The following is a 23,527-nucleotide window of genomic DNA, read 5'->3' as shown; positions in this document are numbered from 1 at the left end:
TTGAGCTACAATACTGTACCTACATATTGAATTATCTTAGTTATAAAAAGGAACGATGAGAAAGTCTAATAAAGGCTCATCATGGGAGATAACATTTAATGACGTGTGACTAAATGTCAAAGGAAGTTCTCTGGTGTAGCTGCCACTGAAAATGCAAGAGACTTCACAAAATCATTAACAAAAGGTTTCTGTGGTTGACTGTTAAAAGCTGTTTTTTTTTCTCCTCATAATAGCATACAGTTTGTATTGCGTTAAGCAGTAGCTGTGCCAATTTATTTATAGTCATTAACGAGGAAGGTAAAGCAGAAATTCGAGCTGTTTACATGTCATTGTGTATCTTTGAGCATATGTTCCTAATGTGTATATCAATGTTCATTAAAGTCACAGGCTTGAGGTTTAAATTGATATAAAATCCTGTACATTCTGTTGGGAAATAAGGGTTTTCTAGCTATTTTTAAAATACTTTTAAATATTAATAAGTAATCATATATTTGGGGGAGTTTAGCTACTTATGTGTGTCAGGCACATCGTGTTTATTCTTGCTTTGTTCATTTTTATTCTTTTCTCCCATGCTCTTATTGCGGGAATTGAAATATACCTTGGCAAGCAGGCAGTTGAAATTCTACTGCTGACGCAGGAAAACCATCCAGGAAACGTTGTTAGTTTTAATGTTATACAGCAGTCTATCAGAAGGAAGAGTGATTTAGCAGATTTTAAATGTAATTATATGCAGTGGGACGGTTTCATACATTTTAATGAAGCTCAGGAAGCCATTTCTTAATACACGGAAGCCCACTGTAGCCTTGTTGTTTTTTTTTATCTGGTGGCCCTGTGTAATTGAATCTAAAGTAATATACCTTGGGGCTATACATCAGCTCTACCAGTATTTCCATCATTTTACTGAGTTGCCTGACCTGCTCCTTTCATTTCTATGTGCTGTTTATTCCATTTCTTCCTATCGAACTAATCAACTTGCAGTTTACAACACTGTAAAACAACAATCGTTCATCTCATTCTGCTTGTATTCACTGCAATATTCATTACACCCTGACACCGGGTCGGGTTTTATATCTTCTCCACCTGACCCATCGGATCTCTTCTGGGGATTCTGAAGGACGAGCTTCCATCATAAAAGCGGGTGAGGATGAAGATCATGTATGAAGGCTTCAGGAGGTCAGGTGGACCTTGTCAGTCTAGTGGGAAAAAGTGGTAGAATGGATACATAAAACATGAACCGACAGAATGAAAAATCCCATTGCATAGCAGCTTGAAAATGTCAAGGTTTTATTTTACTTTCCTTTAATCGGAATATCGGAAAATTGTCTCACGAATGTTATTGCCTCAGGACTTGCTCATTTTTTTATTTTGAGTTGTGATTCTTGCCTGTTTACAGTGGAGCTTTTTTGTGCTAAGAACAGTTCAGTTTACCTATAGAACAGAGTGAACAACAAAGTTCAATTTTGAAACAAGACCTGAACCAAAGCAGACAACTGGACAAGGTGGCAAAAGGCTGTTTGGTAGATAGACTGGGTATGATTCGCTTCATAAATCCCAGTGCTAACACAACAAGAGACACTGTGTATTTCCAGTGTCACAGAACACATATTTTGTATTATACAGTGGAATGAAATGGATTGGAGAGGAGACAAAAGCTCTTTCAGAAACATGATCAGACACCAAAATTCAGATGGAGCTTTAAAAAGCACAAAAACACCAAAGTCTTTTCTATTTTTTCTGAGAGTGCAGAGAACCTGAACAATACAGGACTGAAGTGGAAATGGTGCATCAAATGTGTTACAAAATATAAAAATGGCCTAAGATAAATTAGTTTTGCAATGTATCTTACAATATAAAATTTGAGTCTAAAATTAACTTTTGCAACATGTACACGAGCAAACTGAGTCCCCTAAACATTAGGATGTGAAACAAAAAAAAACATACTCCAGCCTCCTTCCGCATAAACTTAGTAAAGCTGAGCCATGTAAATTTGATTAGCTAGCATACTGATGCATTGTTTCATACCAAGTGAACCAAACCAGGATTCCATGAATTAACTTAGCATGCACAATCCCTTAAACAGATTGTTTTTAATGTTGAGCTCATTATTTATACTGAAGTAGTTATATTATTATCGTGTTTGCATCTTTCTTGCGTGCATGCTGATGTTTAAATTGAGGCAAATTAGCAGAAAAGGGCAAATAGGCATTAGAGAGTGACATGTCTTAAAATAAAGTGCAGAACAGATTCATCTTACATTTTTCCACAAATTTCTTCCTTGGTGTTATCATTTGTCTAATCTTTTGCTCCTTGTAGTATATTGTTAGCTTATTTGTAACTTAGGGAAAGTTACTCTTTCAGCCTACAGTATATACTGTAAAAACAAAACTATTTGGTAATGCATTGTGATGTCTGTGTTACAGTGTTTTACTTGGAGTTGTTTATTAATGTTCTGCACACTCACCTTGGTAATACAATACTTTGCAACTGACAGCTGATGAAAAGTATGGGTGTAAATTTCCAATAAAGACGTGCATTCCCAACACTAGAGTCAGCCAGTGAGAAAAGCTTGACTATGAAGCCATTTGTTTTGTGTGATCTGTTTATAATGGGGCATTTCTGTGAGTGCCTTGTGTATTTCAATAAAGCAATAAAAAACAGAAAGTTGTTATGGAGGTCCAAATAATTCAAAACCAAGGTTGAGTGAGTGTCTCTTTGAGTTATGGCTGTGTAACAGCATATGTTATAGAATATTGGTAGTACTGTATCATTTGTTAGCACCAACAGTTCACCCACACCGAATGAATAGAAAGAAATTGAATTTTTGTAGTTTTTTTACAGAAGAATGTTTGAGTAAGCATTCCTGGAGAATATATATATATGATTATTTATCCCAGCTCTCTTGTCTGAAGAAACTCCTGAGACAGTTACATTTATAACATGCCTTATAGATCTGTTCATATCATATGACTTGTTCTATTAACGTCAGTATATACAGTAAGCATTTAAGATTAATATATGCACAAAGTTGAAATTGTTGTGTAGAAGAAGGCATCAGCTTTCTTGTGTACTGGAAACCTTTCCATGGCAAAGTAATCAGTACAGACGTGACAGACTGCATCTAAAAGAGATAAGCATCATTCAGCACAAGGATCCAGAACAAAACATTTAAACATAATTGGAAGGGTTGAGAAACCAAAGAAAATCCAAAAGGAAGAGCAAAGACAAAAAGAGAACTGAAGGGAAAAGCAAAAAAAGCAGCAGGTGATTGAGTTTTAGTACCTAAATGCCAGGAGTACTAGAAACAAATCACATTAGATACAAGCGGTGTTATTGGAATCACAGAAACAGGGCAGAGAGAAAACATTAAACTGTGTTTGTAACATTGATGGATAAAAACTGTTCATGAGAGGCAGGAAAGATATAAGACAGAGAGACGTGGTGCTATACAGTATCTCAAAGAGAGAATTCAGGCTCAGGAACTGAAGCTAGAGGAATCAAGAATCTCTGAATCTAAATGGGTCAGACTCATTAAAATATTCCAAATCTATAATGTTAGGAATATGTTGTAGACCACCAAATGCAGGTGCTGACTATAATTCAATACTATATAATGAAATTACAAATTTACAAGCAAATGAAGACTCAGTCATAATGGGAGACTTCATTTTTCCTAACATACAGTAGATTAGAAAAAGCTATAGGAATGTCTGCAACAGAAACACAAATGGTTGACTTGGTTAATTACCCAGTTATTGGAGTGCCATCAGGAAAAATACTTGTATGGTTCTTGTCTTTTGAAACAATCAAGACAGTCCATGAATCGAGAGTGAGGTAAAAGTGAGAGAGGCAAAGAAAAAAGCCGGTAAAATAAATTTTACAGAACTGTGATCATAATGTGCTTCGATGTTTATAATGAATATAGACAAGTAACATTTAAAGCAAAAATGAAGAATTTCTGAAAAGCAGACTTTGAAGAAAGGAGGCAGATGTTAAGAGAAGCAATATTGGGATGCAATAGACATGATCAGAGGAAAAGTCTTAGTAACAGTTAAACATGTTCTACTTGAAGCCCTGAACAAATTATAAATAAAATAGATGAGAAGTGTTTTGGGTGTTAGAAGCACTCAAGATTGCCAAATCCCCAGGGCTCGATAGTATCTCTTCAGCTGTAAGAGTCGCTCAACTCAAGACAGTGGTAGTCTTCAATCGATGAACTGGACAGTGGGTAGAGTAGTGCCTGTTTATAAGAATTGTAACAAAGCTAAATCAAGTCAGGACAGACCAAGTTTGACTTCTGTTATAGGTAAAGTTATGGGAACAATTATTATAATTAAATTAGAGGATCATCTATTTAGAATAAAATACTTTGTAATAGTAATCTTTGGTTTGGAAACATGCTGTAACTCTTGCAGTAATCTGTTAGAGTTCTTTGAACAAGAAGCATATGATATGGTCAATTTAGATGTTCAGAAAACATTTAATAACCTTAAATTATTTATAAAATATTACTTCTCAAATTATAGGCTGTAGGCATTCAGGGAAAGATGTTTGGGTTTAGAATGCTTTAATAAATAGAAATTAGAGAGTAAATGTAAGGAGTGGCTGTTTAAATTTGAGCAAAGAATATTGTGGAGTACCACAAGGATCAGTACTAAGACTATCACTTTTCTTAATCAATGATCTAGTATAGTTTAGTATGATTTTAGTATAGTTAGTAACCTAGTAAAATCTATAGAAAGTACCAATTTAGGAGATTAGAAAACAATGTAGTAGAAATAAGTGAAATTCAAAAAGATTTACATAAACTTCAGGACTAGGCAAATGCCAGGCAGATTGTACACAAATTGTCTATTGTACACAAATGCAGGTAGCAAAACCAAACTATAAAGGCAATATACAGGTATGTGTCACTTAGATAGAAAGGGCTACTTATTAAAAGGACTTAGGTGTTTATGTTGACACATCATTTACATCTCCTAGTCCGTGGGGAAGTAAATAAAAAGGAAAAGAAAATATTACGATATACAGCATAGTAGAATTTAAATCAAGGGTTGTTTGTTAAAATTGTATAACGCACAAGTAAGGCCTTATATGAATGTTTGAGTACAGTTTTGTTCACTACATTATAGAAAATACATTGCTGCTCAGGAATCAGTTCAGAGAAGAGCTGCCATATAAATTCTGGGGTTTAAGGGAGTGTCCTGCACTGAAAGGCTGAAGGAACGGAATGTTTTTCGCAAGAGGATATAGTACAAGATTTTAAATCTTCAAGATCATGAAACCTTAACCCGACAACACAAGTACAGTAGTAACTATATACTGTAGAAAAGCACTTAAATCCTAGAACAGAAGGCTCTTCTTTACCTATAGGAATGTGGGAGTATGGAACAAGCTACCCAAGTATGTTGATGATACCCTGGCATTTTATCAGAAACAGCTGGAAGAGGTCCTTAGATCAATTACCAAATGAACTAGACGATCTAAATGGTCTCCTCTCGTTTGTAATTCTTCTTTTGTTCTTCTAGTAATAAAACTTTTCAGGTTTTCACTGAGGTACTGTAATATGATATACAGTATATATATAATATTTTTTATTTTTTTAAAGAAGATATCCCATGTTATATATTTAATACAGATCTTTTAAAATGTTTTCTGAATTTGTCATTGTCTTTTGCCAATCAAGTGGATGGATATTCTAGAAGATATTTATCTTTATCCATCTTCCAGAGAGGAAGTGTTAACATTTCCAGTTCTGGAAGGTACAGTAAACTGAACTGGAGCTTAAATGCTCTTAGCTGGTAGATCATTCACAAATATCCATTTAATAAATTTGCAATAGGTACTGTAATCAAAGCAGTGCAGAGCCCTTAAATATTAATGGTTCTGTGACCTTTTCTATCAAAAAACTGCCTGCTTGCTCCGAGATTTATGTAGACTATTACTACAGTGGACCAAAGCAAAATCCGAAAATCAATCCCTGCTTTCAGTAGCTGAGGAGTCAGGGAAAAAACTGAAAGGTAGAAAATAGCATTAGACCTTCAATAATGTCTTATTTTAGAACAAGGCTTTTTTTCTTTGGTGACAAAAGGTGAAAACTTTGAGAATGTTTTGACAGAAAAAGGAGACACTGTGGTGTAACAGCAGTCCCCCAGATCCTCCAGCTGGTGGCACAGGTTGGAAACATACTGTAGGTGGCACCTGTATTTCTGAATTCCCATTAAAACCAGACTCATAAATCTATGGGCTGCATAACAGGTTCCATAATTGTACTGTTGAACCAGAGGCTTTTTCAGCAGTGAATTTATAGAACTTCTGGGTCTGCCTCACAGTGTTGAGCCCTGAGTGATTAAAATTCCAGATTGTAGCATGCTGAGCTTTTGTGACGCTGGAATTTCCAGAGAGCAATGCCTTACTAATTAGCTCCCAAGAGATGAAAAATAATTGTATTCTGGGCATGCCCAAGAACTCAGAGAATCAGCTTTTCACTCGAGTATCTCTATCAGCATTCTGTAAGACTTCACAGACTGAACGTCAATTTAATTTCATTAGCTGTGCTGTTTTAACATGCTATTTATCAGACAGAATGTTTTTAGAAATACTTGCTTTTTTTCTTTTTCTTAATGTAGACATGCATTAAGGGACACTAAAAACTAAGCTTCCTAGCACACAGATTGCTAAATGGTCTCTTTGTTGGCTAAAAGACTCCACTGCTGATAGTTTGATGAAACATTAATGATTTTTTAATCATGTGCAAGCTTCTTCAAAGAATTCTGAAAGGACATTTAGAATTAACATACAGAGCCATGCTTTGAGAACTATCTCAGTTAGTTTTAGACATTTTGTTAAGTTAAGAGTTATATATTTTTCTGCTCTTTGGATGATATTGTTTTTATTTTTACTCAAGAGGAAAACTTTAGAGCATTTCAAAATGAATTTATATGTGTACATTTTGAATCTTTTGTAAGCATGACGTTTTATGTGAAATGGAAAGAGTAAATCCCTCCTGTTTGCTTGTAGATTTGCACACAGAGAGCAGAGAGCACACAGAAAGCTCAGTGGTTGTTTTCCATATCACTCCTATTGTGCATAGAATGAGCTGAATATATATATATATTTATAGTGTGTCTATAAAATATTGAGTTTGAATGTTAAAACGAAAACCAAATAATTTCACCCTTGGACTTGGCCTTTCTTTGGGAAGTGTGCCAATTTAATGCAGATGTCAAGGTAAATAAAGACAGAAATTACTGCAGTGACAGCTAAACGTATTTACCATTATGTGTAAAGTATGGAAAATAAAGCATGGATTCTAATGTAAAGCTCTAAACACGCTACCTTGAACTGAATTAAAAAAGAGTACAAAAATAGAACGCAATACAATTTAGTACAATTTTTAAATATTTTTTTCTAAATGTGCACAGACCAAGTGTTTTTTTTATTACACTCCCACCCAATCTGGAGTCTTCGATAGTTTATGAATCAGACCACTGCTACAGGTACTGTTACACATTGAGAATGCAGATGTGCAGTCATGCTCCTGTGACACGCCCAACTTTCAGAGTGGTTCCTTCTTTGATTTCCTGCAAGCTTCCCACTGCCTTACTGTTAGTGTGGATTAGAGGATCTACGCCTTCTCTCTCTTATGTCACTGCAAGCCTAACAGGTCACAGGAATCAGTATTTTACCAAAAGTCGAAAGAGTCTGACGTATACCTACACCCTATCACAGCAATGACCTGCCAGGAATCCCACACATCTCTCAAAGAGCTACGTACTTTTTTGTTTTAATACAACCACCAAACTGGAATCATGCACTGATAAAGTTATTCAGACACAGTAGGTACTAAGTGTGCTCCTTAATCTCTTCTATTACATTTGTTCTTTAGATAGCTCTAGGTGTATTGTCTTCCTGTAAACTGCGGAATTTTTCTCCACTGGCTAGACATTTCATTTAAACAGCTGCCACAGCTTTTATTATTCACATCCAACATGTTGGTTGGATTCAGGTTAGATTATTGCAGCTGCTAGCACTTTACCGATTCCTGTCTTTTGAAATTCTGTTGTTGCTTTGTCTGTACATCATTATCAGGATGGACTGATAACCACTAGGTGTCCTTTCAGTCAGAACTACATCTTGGTGCCTTGCTGCTTTTTATACTCATACATCAAATAAAACATAGCAATGTGATGTAAGATGAAATCTCATGGGGCTGCACGTAATGGTATTTACATTTTAAAGAGTGTGCAGATAGGTTTGCTGACTGAGTAGTAGAGTTCCTTAGGGCAACAAAATACTGAGCTCCAGCCACAGGATTTAATTAAAACTCCAGATGCTCAGTGTTGTAAAGTGTGATATTAAAGTTGGATTAAAATGATCAAAATGACTTGATTAACAGTCTGCAGCTGACATGATTTTAATGAATACAAAAGCAACAAAAGATAAGACCACCACCTGATTGCTATTGGCATAGGTCAAGGCGACCAGCCTGTGAGATGCAGCCTGGAGAACGAGATGTTCTACTGTCTTTCAGCAAGCAATAGACGTCTTGGCTAATTGTCTGTGGGACAACATTGTCCTGGAAGGCACAGGATCAAAATACAATTCCAACATCATCAGATGTGTTTGATCTGATTAATCGTTTTCAAATTGCAGTGGCTACAGCATGAGGAATTCTGGAAAGAAATATCCCCATATATAATCAAAATTATGTTTTTTTGCCTGCCTGAAAATTTTTGGAAAATTTGGAGATTACATTTGGCCAGTTATGAAATCCCTGCCTTCTTTGGGCCAGAGAACATCTAAGGCATTTTGCCCTTGACAGACATGATAGAAGACGTTGTGGTGAGCATTAGGTTGACTGTTGCATTGCTTAATTAAACAAATGGGGGTATGGTGGGTGTATGATTATGTGGGAGAAATCTCACATGTCGCTTTGGTGCAGATTTTGGGGCAAACGTACTTTCACTGATAAGGAACATCTACAGTTTTTCAGACCTCCAATCTCTTCTCAGAGTCTCTATTTTCCAGTAGGACAATGCAAGACCATACAGTGCTAGGATTGCAATGTAAAGTCTCACTGTGGCCAGCTTTTTCTGTGGCTTTGGTACAAAAAAGCATTTCTCTCACTATTTCCATCAACAGTGACAGCAGCAGAATATCCCTCAGCAGTTTATTCAGAGGCAGATCGGGTTTGCTTATCACCGCTGCCAGGACTGTGTGAATGCTTAGGGAGAACTTATGCAGTACTATGTAAGATTTTCACATTGACAGAAAACATATTATGATTTTTTAATCTATTTTGTTTGTCTTTTTGTTTGATATCTGTGTTTAAATATAAAGCTATCTTCATTAGATCTAAGTGTTACATTTCTTTTGTTCGATAGTGCATTTTCCTTCAACCACACAAACACACATTTTCCATACCCTGAAGAGCCTCTCATTGTGCCAGAGCTGCTGTCATGTTTGACAGCTTGTGCTGTGATCTCTCTTTATTGTAGGACACTTGTTTTTATCTCCTGAACTTTAGTCTGAGCTTTAGAAATTTGTATTATGTTCCATAGTTCCGAACATCCTGAAAGCTGTTGTGATTTACAGAATCTTTTTTTGGCTTAGAAGACACAGCAGTCCAGATGAAGTTAAAATTAATATTTTTAAGGTGTGTTGTCATAATTGATAACGAAATTTGTGGTATGCAATGCAACTACATCTTGTTTTACAAAATCACTCCATAAAAATGAGTGAAAATGTGGAATTAGTCAGTCTGTATATTAAAACACAGCAATTAAAGTACAGATTCTTGCACCACTGTGTCAAGACTGCTAATTGTTTCTGAAACTGCCAAAGTCACCAGTGGAAACATTTGAAGGCTACTCCAGGTCAATGTCAAAGGTCTAGTCATGTGTATTGTAACAATACCATTGTATGAAAAAAATTCAAAATACAGAAGTTTGCACTTCTAATATTCAGGCACAGACTGTACTGTGATGTGCTTTTACATGAGTTATTACTAGAATCTATATTATATCCATAATGATTTATTTAATGGTCTGTTATAACAATCATTATGTTACAATTTACAAAAATTCACATGGTTGTATTTGAATATATCTATTCAAGCAAGGTTTACTTTCCAATTAATGAAAAAGGAGGATCTTCAGTTGTGTATGCTTTTTATAAGATTAGAAATCCAGAAAAAAATGCGAAGGTCATAGTTTTTGACTTCTTAAAATTTGACACTGTCTGAAGTTTATTGTGTGTGACTACCTAAATCTGAGAGGGAAAATTGACTTGGAAAGGTACATACTGGGGTCTTCTGCTTGTAAATAAGAGGTGTGTCTTCAGCATGAAGGAGATTTTGATCCAACAGGGTGCACGTGGGTATACTAATGAAGGGATGGGAAAGACAATCTCGGCACACCTTCTAAAGAAGAGTTCCCTAGCTGTTTATTCTTAAATTAAGCTCATAGAGAGATCATCTCATGCAGTGAACATCAGACTGTCAAAATGATGAGCAGCGAGACAGACTAAACACTCAGTGAAAGTAGCGAAAGGGATCTACTGGGAATGAATATTCCTTTTGCTCTTGTACAAAAGCACATTTGATCTTCCCGTTGGGCTTTTTTTCTGATGTATTTGATGTGTAAAATGGATGGAACAAGGAATAAGTCCTGCTTTTCCTCAACGGGCATGGGCCATATCTGGTGTACGTAGTAGGCAGTGCATGTTTTTAGAATCCCTTCCACACTCTTCATGAAATACTAAACCACCAAGCACACGACACGACACTTTCTGGAAATTGATAAGTGGTTTAATTCAGCCATTTGCTACATATTCATCTCTATCAATACTGTTCCCCATAATGGCAATGTTAAAGCAGGATCAGCTCAAAGATTTTTATCAGCACATGATTTACTCTTTCACAGCTGTCAGCAAAGCTAGAAAAACTGAAATCACTAACATTAAATCTAATCAGTTCAGAGCTTTGGGCTATAATTACTGTAATAGGTTGCAACACTTAATCAATAAGCAGCTGAGATATCCTCTGGAGTGTTTCCTTATCTCAGCAGATGAATTCTGTGATTCCAGAAGTTTGCCTTTGTTAAATAAGGCATATACTGTAAGAACGTGTAGGTAGGACACCTGTGCTTTTGTAGAGGTGGAGGAGTGGGGCTTTCTCTGGTTCCTGACTTGTGCTTTATTACTTGGATCTTCCTCTCTCTCTTATTTCAGGGCCAGAGATCTCTAACAGGTTGCATGCACGAGCCTCCCAGGATTTCTGCCTAATGTATTTTTAATCTAAAGTATTATTTCATTTCCACTTCATTAAAGCAGAGGTGTTTTGCGCTGTCTACAAATTTGTTTTCACCCATATGCCTTTTCTCTGGTACTGCTGCTGGAGATTTATTGGCTTTGATACACGCAAATACACACGGATGGATACTGGTGCCATTTAATTACTCAGTCTTTGGCAGTTAGTATTCCCTCCAAAGGAATATTTTGGTGAAAATGAATAAGATCTAACTGTGAAATACCAAATAATCTCATAGGTATGAATATGGCACTTTCAGTTTTGTGAATATCACATATAAGGTTTTCACGTGTACATTTGTATTGGAATTTATCATTCACTCAAAACAAATTTTATATCACAACGTGCAACACTGTATGGAGCCCTACTGCTTCCTTCTGTGCTTTCTAAGGAGGTTAAATTTAGACTTTTTGAGACACTATTGTTTTACATGTCAGCCATACTTGTGGATGCAACAAACTTCATACCATATTAAGTAACGTCCACACTTTTTGACTAGGAAGGCAAATTTAACTCTAAAATCCAAAACACAGGATCCTTAAACGTTTACTTATGTATATTTTTCTCCACAAAAAAATTCCTGTATGGTTCACAAGAAAACCCTACATAAACCTACAATTTTACAATTCCTGAAAAACCGGGCCAGAAGAGTAAATTTGTATGGAGTTAAGGCAGGGAGACTTAGTACCCTGCCTTTGGACTCGGCTTCAAAACTAAGCCCCGCTAAAGTGAAGAATAATTTAATGTCTACACTTAAACAGGAGCTTAGTTTAACATCACACCTGAAAGACTGCAGCTCAGTGTCACCCTTTTCCAAAAGGAGGAGCGCCACCTATTGGTCAACTTCACACTTTTAGGAGCCTCCCTTGCAAGAATTAACCAGACCCAAGTCCTCTATGGCCTCTGACATTAGTCCCTGTGGCTTTATAGCTGCCAAACATAAAGAATGTGCAACAAAGGCAAGACACTGCTATTTTATTTAAATTCAGAATTAATAAATCAATATCTTGCAATTTAAAGTGTTATGGTTGAATGGTGGATGTCGTGAAATACACCAACTTAACATAACAGAAAGTTATAAATGTATAAAATGACACTTGTGCTATTTGCAGTTAAAATCCAGTTTGTGATATTTCTGCTCTGTACAAGATAGATGGATGGAACAAAAGTATATTTACTACACGTGCTAAATATTTCCACTGTCTTTGCTAGGACCCAATAGTAAAAATACTAGTATTGGTATACTGTAGTTTAATAGTATCATCTATTATTTTTATGCCTGCTGTTACAAAACATTGGTAATGCTTAGATTTTTTAATGCTGTGGAACTTATCTCTTATTATGTTTTGGGGAAAGACATTTGAAAGCTGCACAAATCCTGCTCTTGCAGAGATAAACTGGACAGAATGTGTGAAAGGGACCAGCAATCCTCATTTAGTTTTTTGTAACGAGCCCAGAGAAATAATACTAGGCACAAGTGAACATATGTCTGCTGAGCTGGAATGTATAAGGCTGTAAAATGAGGATGGCAAACAACTTTGATGAGGGAATACAACAAGTCTCTGCAGTGAGACTCTTTATTCTAAAACAGCAAGCGAACTTCACTACAGACCCCCTGGAAAATGAAATAAATTGATCTGCTGATTTGCACTGTAGTCACAAGATTACAGACTGGTATTTAGATTAATAGTGCCTTGAACGGAGTGTTTTAAAATGAAGTAAAGTGAGAGAGATGGAACTTGCATGTTTCAGTGAAGCCACTAAACTGTGATGAATCCCTTTCGTACATCTAGGTTTCCCTTCATTTTCATTCCCTCTCAGCTCTAAATTAGTTCAAGGTTGAGCTGGAGAGGCGCCAGAACTTTCTCATCCTGCTTGTGTCTGTGGGCTGCTTCTTTTTTTTTTCCGCTTTCTTTGAGGCTGTGATGTGCATGGTGCGTTGAACTCAAAGGGCTTCTAGCCTTCAGATTCGCCAGATTCCATATCGTACTGGCTTAGAAAACACCAAGCTAGCACGGAGGAATACTAACGGCACACTGCTGAAGATTTTTCAGGCTCTGCGGGTGACCAAGATGCATCTGGTAATAAATTTTCACTTCTCGTTTTTTTTTGTTAAAGGAGAATGCAACAATTTTGAATTCTTTTTCTTCCTGTGTCTGTGTCTGTGTCTGTGTCTCACTGTCTTTGTGCCACTGTTCAGATGCCTTTGCTTATCAGGTTCGGCAGACTTGTCAGTTTATACCAATTAAGTGAGAAGATGTCAAGACGTCTTTGGGGATTTCAGTACTGTGTGTTTTAGTTGTCAGTGAGAGAAGCACACAATGCCCTGGGGAAATATTCTTTATAGTGTGATATTTTTTTCTTTAGATGTATAAATAGCATGCATCACAATTCATGCCAAATAATAAATCTCCCTAATACAGCGACAGAACATTGCACAAGAAACCTTACACCTTAATGATGTTCTTGATTACTGAAATTGCTCTAAAGTAATGTAGATAAGAAATGTCTTTGGAAAGCAAACTTTTTTAAGAAGACATGCTTTAATATTGTTTGAAGGTTGCAGAACGGTTTCTGTTTCAGCTTTGGGTTTCTGATAGCCTGCTGTCTATAGTGACTTTGATGCAATGTGCACCTTTATTGTGTCTGAGACACAATAACAGAAAGATGTTTGAGGTTCACATCAACCCTGAAAACCTGATAATTTGCAATCTAGGATTCTCTAACTACTTTCTACGGTCTGGTCTTGCTAACAGGACAAAATAAAAATCGATATGTATTTTTAAACTCAGGAAATTGGAGAATTACTGCAGAAGAGAATTTTAGATTCTCTTCTGCAGTATTAACATTGGATTGCAATTTTTTCACGTTTCACAGGCAATGACAAATTTCCTATACTGTTTCCAAAAGCATCACAATGTGTCATTGTGTGGATTGCTGTATGCTGTAAAGTAACAGGTTGTGCAAACTTATTGAATGTCCAAGAAATTAGAATCCTCTGCCAAATTGCATGTGGCCAGGAGACCCAAGCATGCTGAATAATGGAGCTGATGATTCCTGGCAGCTGGAGTAGTTTGTCTGATAGGGATTTCACTGACACTTGGACTGCATTTTCTCTCACTTTGAAATACAATATTAAATCCCTGTTCTTAATGCAGAAATTCCATGCGGTTACTGCTAACCATTTTTGGCGACTGCACACAATTGTAATTTTGCACGGCTGACCAAATTTTAAATATCTTTCTTGCTTAACACAATGTTGTGCTAGGTCAGAATTCAAGTGCTTTTTTTTGCCATGGATGTTGTTCAAAGGAAGGGGGCTTGTATTTTCAATGCTTTGTTTGAAGGCAGGTTACATGTGCTGCATTTAAATCACACACGCTTGCTCTGTTAAGACACTAATTGCTTCTTAGTTTGCAGGTTATTAGTGGGTTGAGGGTTCTGTGAGGTGATGCATTTAAAGGAAGTCAATTAAAATTTAATTTCTGTTCTTCTCTGCCAAAGTGATTCAACTTAATGTCCTGCTTTAATGGCACAACACAACTTATTAAATTTATATCCAGACTTCAATATTCTAAAATCATCACTGGGATTTTTAAAGCTATTTTATTTTTTTAATCAACTGGTCAAACCACTCTGATGACAGTCATCTCGTTTACAGTACGTCTTGTAAAGGAAAACAACAGATTGATACTGACAAATGTGCTCACGAAGAGCCCTACGTCCTTAGGTGAATAACCTTATTCAAAAGAAAATTGTTTTGCATGGCACACAAAACCCCTTTGCAGATATCTTTAGAAACTTGTTTTATTTCTAGCATTCCTTACATCTGTTGTCAACAAGAGCTATTCTAAGGAGTGTCTCCATGATGGAGTGTTGTGGATTAATATGATATGGTGTTTTATTCTAATGTAAATCAGTCCCACTGTGGAGTGTCTATACACACACGACTGGCTTCTCTGTATGGCAAGTTTATTTAATTGCCAGTCGGAGAGAACATAACTTCTCTGATTCCCTGCTTTACTGCCCACAGGCTGTTTCACATGGTGTTAGTCCTGCGAGACACCGAAACATTGATCTTGCTCTGATCTTCTGATTTCGTCCTCATTTCCTTCTATTCCTCCAGCTTCTTGTGGCTCGATCTGAAAATCCCACAGTAACAGCTGCGGTACCTTTAGTTCTTACTCTGTGTTCCACTTCATCTTTGATTTTGCTCCTCTTCTTTTCTTTCTCTTCACCAGTTGGTACACATTAAACCAGAAATGAGTCACTTTTCTTTTTGAAAAAATCAACTTTCTATTAATGACTGATCTGATTTCATTCTTTAAGACACCTCACGTAATACTTGCTCTGTACTATACTGTATGTATGTAGACGTCACCTATAAATGTAATGTAATAAAAAATGAGTAGTCTTGTGTTATTAGTACATATCAGGCTCTTGCTTTATGTAATCTAAAAATAATATCAGGTCATTCCCATGTTAAATAACACTGTCATTAATTCATCTGTAAGCCATTCTGCCTGATAATTTCTAATGTTAGGATGTAAATTAAAAAACAAATGATTCTCCAGTATACTAAAGCAAATAGCATTATTATAAAGTGCTACATACAATGTGTACAGTACTCTACAAACCTATAGCCCCCTTTTAACGTTAATTTTTTAATCTGGTGTTTTTTAATACATAATGCCTAAAATTGGTCCTTTTGACTTACAATATAAAGCTATATTTGCCTATCAAAATCAGCTCTGAGAAATGATTAGCTTTCATATGAATGTCTAACAAATGTATTGTACTGTATATGGAATGTTTGAAATTGTAATGTACTCTATATGAGAACTAGATTTTTTTGCCACTAGGGAAAACATTTATTTGTCCACATCTCTTAGTCATTATTTGATTTAAGGATGCAGACAGGTAAATGCTTGCATTCACAGGCATCTATTTAAGATCAATTGAACAGCCATTTATGTTTAAATGTCCTTGTGTTTACATGAGAATAGTTTGTTCCATATGCACAGTTAATGATGTGTTCCTGCCAGTTGTTTCAGATATAATCACTGTCCCCAGATTCTCTCTCACAGAAGTATTGTCAGATCACTACCCCATATACTGTAGATCCCATTTTAAGAAGTCAAGCTGGGAAACCTGCCTGCTCAAGTGACTAATTCAAATCTGAGAGGAGATGGTCTGACATGATTCTTGAATAGAAGTGACCATAATTATTTTAACAAATTTAACATTATTTAATTTTCATTTTGTCTGCCATTGGAAGCCTGGTATTTGAGAATAAGCCATAGGTTTTATGATGTCTAAAACATGAAAATAAAACCCAGCCATTGTAACTTTATTTAACTCTACCACTGTGTAATGCCAGCAGTTCACAATTAGATCCAATCACTTATTACATTTTCAGAAAAAAACGTTTCTTGTGTTGCTAACATTCATGCCATTTCATTAGGATTTACAATGAAATCCTACAGTATGGGAAAAGAGCATTCTATAAGACTAGGTCTGCCTGGTACTGGGATGGGAGATAATGGGATACCAAGGAAGAAACAAGTTGTGGTTACAGATGGTGTTAGTGGACCAGTTGGTCCTTCTGAGCCGGAATCTCATAGTCAACATCTCAATAGGGTTAGAGATGCTGTTCTGAAAATATGGCTTTAAATCGTATTTCTTGATCATTAAATATACCGTGGTATTGCTTGTGAGGAGTTTTAATAGCAGTGTCCTGGTTAAATTTCACTCTTGCATGATCTGGCCTACCTGAGTTCCCCAAATACAGTAATTTAATTTCTCAGGTGATGCAATATGACACTTCTCTGCCTTATCTGCCAAGTAGTGGGGTTGCTGGTCTTCCCTTATACAGTATTTATAACCCTCTGGAAGTATTATCAAGTCTTTACATATAATTGAATTGAACTAGTTTTGGGGTGACATGGCCGTGCAGTGGTTAGTATTGTTCCCTCACAGAGCTGGGGTCACTGTGAGATTTCAGAGCAAGATTCTGCTGTATTTAATACCATTACTTGAAATACCAGTAACAGAATATGTGCTATGAAGTTGTAGGTTATACAGAGAAATAGTTCATTTGTTTCATAGTACAGTAGTTTATTGCCATATATCTGATCATATACTGTACTATATATAATGATCATATATATAATAAAGTTTCAAATCCAACATAAGTTAAATTCACAGCACACTTCAAAAAAGCTATCGAAACATCCTTCTGTTTAAAATGCTACTTATCACAGTGACATATTAGTAAAGGATAATAGAGCCCTCTTGAATTTTTATCCTGTTCTCTGAATAACTTATTGAGATTTTTGGAGTGTCTGGTAAACTATATTAATATCTACTTAAAATCTTTTTTGTGGCTGTTATTATAGATGTATTATGTTCTAAACACTGACAACACTGCATTTTAATATTCTATTAATTTTAGACTGTTCAGGCAGTTTTTCAATTTTTCTGTACATAATGCCTGTGATAGGGATATAGCTGACTAGGATAAGAATGGAAAGCTTGACAAAAGGGTTTAATGAAAGTATTAGAAATAATTATAGTAAAAAAGCTTGGGCCCATTTGACATCAACTGAGATGTACTGTAATTTATTAGCATTTGAAGGAAGCAAATGTCGCTGACTGGTTGTAAATGTCTCTTGAATTAGAAGGGCTTTAAATGTCAACTTCTAATAAAACACTGCTAGTGGTGAACATTTCTTTATTTCAAGAACTGTTGTGGCTGCGGTGTGGTTATAATTGTTATTAAACCGTAACTTACACCAGACACCTACCAATTCGGTTCTTTTCCCATTCATATATCGGTCACTGTTCGGTTAAAATCAATGGGTATTCTTCATGAACCTCTGAAGGAAAATTGATACACCACCTGAAACATCCACTTGCCACAACACGTTAATTATTATTTATTATTTTCCTTTTTTAACATAACAGATGCACCAATGTGTGAAGGACTAGGAGTTCTTTTAAGACACATTAGCAGTGCTAGTGATGAATGAGAACATTAACGCTGCCTGTTACAAGAATCCCCTCCCTGTCTGAATTCCACTGGGCTCCGCTGTACTGAGGCACATGATTAAAAGCATAGCTGCTTCTGCCTTTGCCTTAGGACAGAGGAATATAAGTCATGTGTGTTTGTGTTAGTGTGTGTATTTTGAAAATATGTGCAGCTGTGATTTAACAGTTATTTATTCAACCACGTAACAATTATTTATTCAATAAATATCCCATACATGTTGTTCACATTCTGGTGCACACTCAGAAAAAAAAAGAGGGCTCAGTTTGGAGACCTGAGGAACTCCTATTTATCGTGCTATTCAGATGAGACAAGGCATTTCTCAAGTCATGTCTTGGTCTCTTTTATTTTGATAAGGTCAGCGCATATCTGCAAACCTGACTAAGGAACACATTTTTATTATATGCCATTTGAAAATCTAAATACATACTGTGTATCTTTAAGCTATGTAGTTGAGACAGTCTGTTTTTTATTAATGGTTCAAACTCTGCATGCGAGCTTGCAATATGTTCTATATTTGATTTCACACTTTTCTGCAGTTTACAACTGTAGATATATCAAACATAATAATGTATTAAACCTCCTTATGTTTAATGCTTTCATATCATCATAAAAAGAACAATTTGTTCTGAGATAATGCCTAAGAGTGAAAAATTAAGCCAACATTAGCAGATCTCAAAGGAAACCTTGAGGCATCATAACCTGAGAAAATGGATCACTATGTGAAATGTTAGTGAATGTGTTTTTAAAGATTTATCATTTGACTAGTTAGGCCATTCCTAGTGAAATGGACATTAAATTTGTGAAAAGTGAGAGAGGAAAATTAAGAGGTCTGTTTTGCAGCCTTGATTTCAGAAGATTTATTTTGAGAAGAACTCAAAATATAGCTAATGGTCATGAGTTCGTGGTCTCTCACTTGGTAGATAGTAAGAGTCGTTAAAAAAAATATCAAACTAAAACAGAATGCCATAGAAGTAAGTAAACAGTGTCCTTTTTCATGTTCAGAAAACCAAAAACTGAACCTTGTCAACTAGCAACACTTACTGCTTTTCACATACAGCAGTCTTCTTGACAGGTGCTCTCAGGAGGTGGTGTTTCACTTCGGTAGTCTGAAAGCTCAGAGTTGTCTTTAATGTTTTTTAATGGCTTTACTTCCTGAAGCGTTTTTAGAGCTGGAATTGGGGTTTCCATTGCTGCGGTGAAATAAGAAGTCCCAGTGGGCAGGATAGGTAAAGGTCAGTATGAATTACAGCTGGTGTCACTGGGGACATGCATTTTGCCATGACCTCTTCCATGAACAAGGACCTCTAGCTCACACTTTAGAGGGAGCTAATCAATTTGATTAGAGATAACCTGTTCCACTCATGGGAATGTAGTCAAACCTATTGCTTTCAATAGCTGGAAGTATATTTATTCTAATGAAATGCCACTGAGTTTATTGCACCCATCATTCTTCTTTCTTTTCTTTTTGCAGCAGAAAACTAGCTGGTGAGCTTTCACTACTACAGCAAGCATCTTTTCTGCCTGCCCAAGAAACAGGCTATTTAAAAACCAGACTGCGGTACTTAAGCTAACACCTGCTTGTTTCTGCAGTGTTTAGCAGGGGATACTTGTATTGCAAAGCCTCATCTTCTTAGATCGATAGTGTTTGTTGAGTCAAGCATTGATTGTAAACATGTTTCTGTCTCCATTTCCAAAAGGGAGGGTCGGGGGTGAAAAGGGTGGTGCGATGAACCTTTAACATCATTTCACAGCAGTTTTGTCATGTTAAATCATAAATTTACAGCTCAGACTGCTTTGATTTAGGACCCTATATTACCCCTAGGCTTCCAGAATTGCTTCCAACTTTACATTTAAAAGCTACTTACTAACAGACTGTGACCTGGATTCCCCAAGAGACAGCGCACAATTGGCTGAGAGTCACAGAGGATAGGATGGAATTAGTCGATCTGGGCTCTCTCAGCTCTCAGCAGCACAGTGACCCCTGCGGTCTCCTGGGCACTTGCAAGCTTGCAGTGCTGTCAGTGAGGGACGCACAGTAAAAGCAGGCTCTGGTGCCTGTGATGTGTTGAAAGACGAGTGGTTTGAAGATGGTCGGGATGAAGGAGTCTGCTGATGTTTCCTCATTCTCCCCTGTGGTCAACAAAGGCCCTTGCTGTAAGCCAAAAATAATTGGTAATACTAAATTTAGAAAAAAGAAAAAGTAATTGGCCGTTATCTGATTATTGATTGCGTGCTATGCACCTAATCACAGCCATGATTTGGGTGTTCAGCTGTTGGTTGCATGCCTTGCAGTTATGAGACAGTTTTCTAAAAGTTAATTGAAATACTGAACCTTGCCATTGGCTTTCACCACATGGGGGAAAGCCATTTTCCGAGCACAGCTGTGTACACACAGCACTTTTGGCAATTCCTGTCATGTCTACAAATATCCATTATCTTTGTCATTTTTGATGTGTTTCTTTAATTTGGAATTCCACATTTTGCAGAAGATGTGGCCATTCTAGCACATTAAAATAATCCATCACACTGTCTGAAGTTATGTTTACTTTTGAAACATGGCTGGCTTTATTTAACTACCGTTTGTCCTGGAGTCATTCCTAACTTCCATCGTTATGTGCAAAAATAATGATGTCTGACGCTCTTTGGAGTCTTTTATCAGAACTCTAAATTGGCCAGCACAGTCCTCCATGAAAAGAATACTATTTTTTTTCTTTCCTTCAGTGGTCAAAAGTGTACAAGTCACCTAATTGTGACACCAAATCAAATATTACAACTGACTGGGCATCAAATATTCTCTGCACAGATTATTTCCAGATGTAGCTGAATCCATCACTGCAATATGAGAGCAGGAAACAGGTATCATGTGGCATACAAAATGTTCGTAGAGCATGGTCAGCTTTGCTTCTCCCATCAACTACTTTATATGATTTTCTAAAAGGTGACTGCTCTGTAGATATGGAATTTTATTTCTGCATTAGAATCAATTAATATTACACAGAGACTAATAGCAATCAAAGCAAAATTAAACTGTTTATTTTAAGGCCTTGCAATTATGCATTTCAATAAGAAATTGTCTGGCTATGACCTGTGATGCTCATCAAGCTCATTTAGCTGGACATCTTGGATACATTTTAGCCTCATCCTCTCATGATACTACAAGACAGCGAGATGTAGGGACCTAGACATTCTGTTTCTGAAAATTGCCCATTCGTTTCTGAGGTTTGGAACACTTACACTTGTAGGTTTAATTAGAGGAGAAAGACAGCATTACATGAATTTGCAAAGGAACAAGTAATAGGTTTATTCCATGCTGAAAAAAAGAAGACACCTGAAGAAGGCTCCACGGCCGAAACGTTGTGTTCTCTTTCTTCTTTTTTTCAGCATGGAATAAACCTATTACTTGTTCCTTTGCAGCCAACGCGTGCTGACGCAGCTACCCACCTGAATTACATTCATTTGATTATAATTAGTTTTTAATTTATGTGTTATACAGTACTTGAGAAAATCACATAATACTGTCTTAAAGGATGCGGTGCGGTGGCTCTGTGGCTCAGGATCTGCACCTGTGGCCAGAAGGTTGCTGGTTCATATCCTGTAGCCGGCAGAGGAATCCTACTCTGTTGGGCCCCTGAGGGCCATGTGAATGGCTGACCCTGTGCTCTGACTCCAAGCTTCTCTGTCTGTGTGGCTGGAGAGCACGTTGGGGTATGCAAAAAAGACAAATTCCTAATACAAGAAATTGTGGATGGCCAATAAAGTGTTCTTATCTCTCTAATTTACAGTATAATTTAGCCTCAAAATGTTAGTTATGTGATTCTTCTAGACCCCAATTTGCTGTGACAAAACATCGAAGGGCTGTGCCCATGTGTGTTCTGATGGGAAACGGGTAAACTGTGCTGTACTGTATGTTTGTCCTGTACTTGGAGCCTGAATATCAGTGGAGCACAAGTGTTGGCACTAAAATTTACATTAGGCTTGCCAAAGAGGTCTGATGATGGGTCTGTTGGTCTGCAATGGTTCCAAAGGAATTGTGAAATTTTAATTTTATCAGGCCATCCAATCTTCATTATACCTATTAGACTAATTTAAATTCTACAAGCACTGCTCAGGTTCTGTTCTTTCATCATCAGGCAGCTTTTATCTTTTTCCAAACCTTCTCCCAGCAGCTTGGCATCATTCTTCACTGCTTCATTTACTAGGATTTCCAGCTGTTACAGAGTGAACCGTGCTCCCTGCTTAGGGGATTCACATGTTTTGGCTCAAAGACAGCCGTCAGTGATTATAACAGTCTAAATCTGATTGTGTCAGCGCTGCCTTTAAGGATGCTTTTAGAGGAATAGCAAGCATATGGGCATCTGGATGGGTTTTAATTTGGTAATAATAACTATTATTTTTAATTTCAAGCAAAGTTACATTTGACTGTTGTTTAATTTCTTCCCGTTAAATTCTCTGATGGACTGTGATGGACGATTGCCTGCTCATTCTAGGACAAAGGTATCAAACAATAAACCTGGAAGAGACTTTGGCTCTCATAACTTGTCATAACTTTCTGTAGACCTGGATAATGTCATTGCATGCCCAAAATGGTTTTCCAATCTCTCTTTGATTCATGAGCATTTTATAAACAACAATAAATAAGCAGACAGGTTGGAATGAGAGCCTGCAGCTCCTGTGGCCCTTAAGATGCCTGACACTCTTGATGAAATATAATTAAACATAAACAATGTGTTCTAAACTGACATTTGTATAGGCCTCCATTCTGTATGTAAAACAGTCACGTATTTGGCTGAATACTGCTGACACAGTGCAGGGCTCTAGAGCAGAGGAAGCTTTATGAGGGATTACTAACAGGATCTTATTAAAGCTATAAATATCAGAAGGACATACATTTGATGCAATGATTTAATCGTGCCTTTGCCACTAAATCCATATGCTTGTAAGCCTGCCTTATTAATTGCTATTGAATTAATTTCCTAATTACTGCAAGTAATAAATACTGGGATTTATTAACGGTTTTGAGACTTACATTTTATGCTGTCTTATGCTGTTAATCGTCTTTGAAGTCATGAAATATGACCTGTCTGATATTTTTATGTTATTTGTTGTAATTCACTAAATGGAAAAACAAAAACAAATAGTTCAAAAGACAACATTTCATACAAACATTC

The 23,527-nt window shown here is 36.6% G+C and overlaps 1 protein-coding gene across 5 annotated transcripts in view; it reads left to right on the top strand.

The window, feature by feature from the left end:
* Positions 1-23,527, top strand: part of schip1 (schwannomin interacting protein 1) — a 253,101-nt gene that overhangs the window by 16,738 nt on the left and 212,836 nt on the right. Inside the window, exon 1 of one of the 5 annotated variants that reach the window (XM_006637609.3) lies at positions 13,294-13,389. The exons of 3 other annotated variants lie outside the window; for them this stretch is intronic. In XM_006637609.3, coding sequence (XP_006637672.2) covers positions 13,381-13,389 — 9 coding nt within the window. In that variant the 5' untranslated portion in view covers positions 13,294-13,380. Of the gene's footprint in view, positions 1-13,293; positions 13,390-23,527 lie in introns of those variants that run through there. One more of the 5 variants, XM_015361002.2, reaches the window with a different exon arrangement.

This window comes from Lepisosteus oculatus, chromosome 13 (assembly GCF_040954835.1).
Source record: "Lepisosteus oculatus isolate fLepOcu1 chromosome 13, fLepOcu1.hap2, whole genome shotgun sequence".
Classification (NCBI taxonomy): Eukaryota; Metazoa; Chordata; class Actinopteri; order Semionotiformes; family Lepisosteidae; genus Lepisosteus; species Lepisosteus oculatus.
The sequence above is the reverse complement of the archived record's forward strand: the minus strand, read 5'-3'. Positions and strand labels throughout refer to the sequence as shown.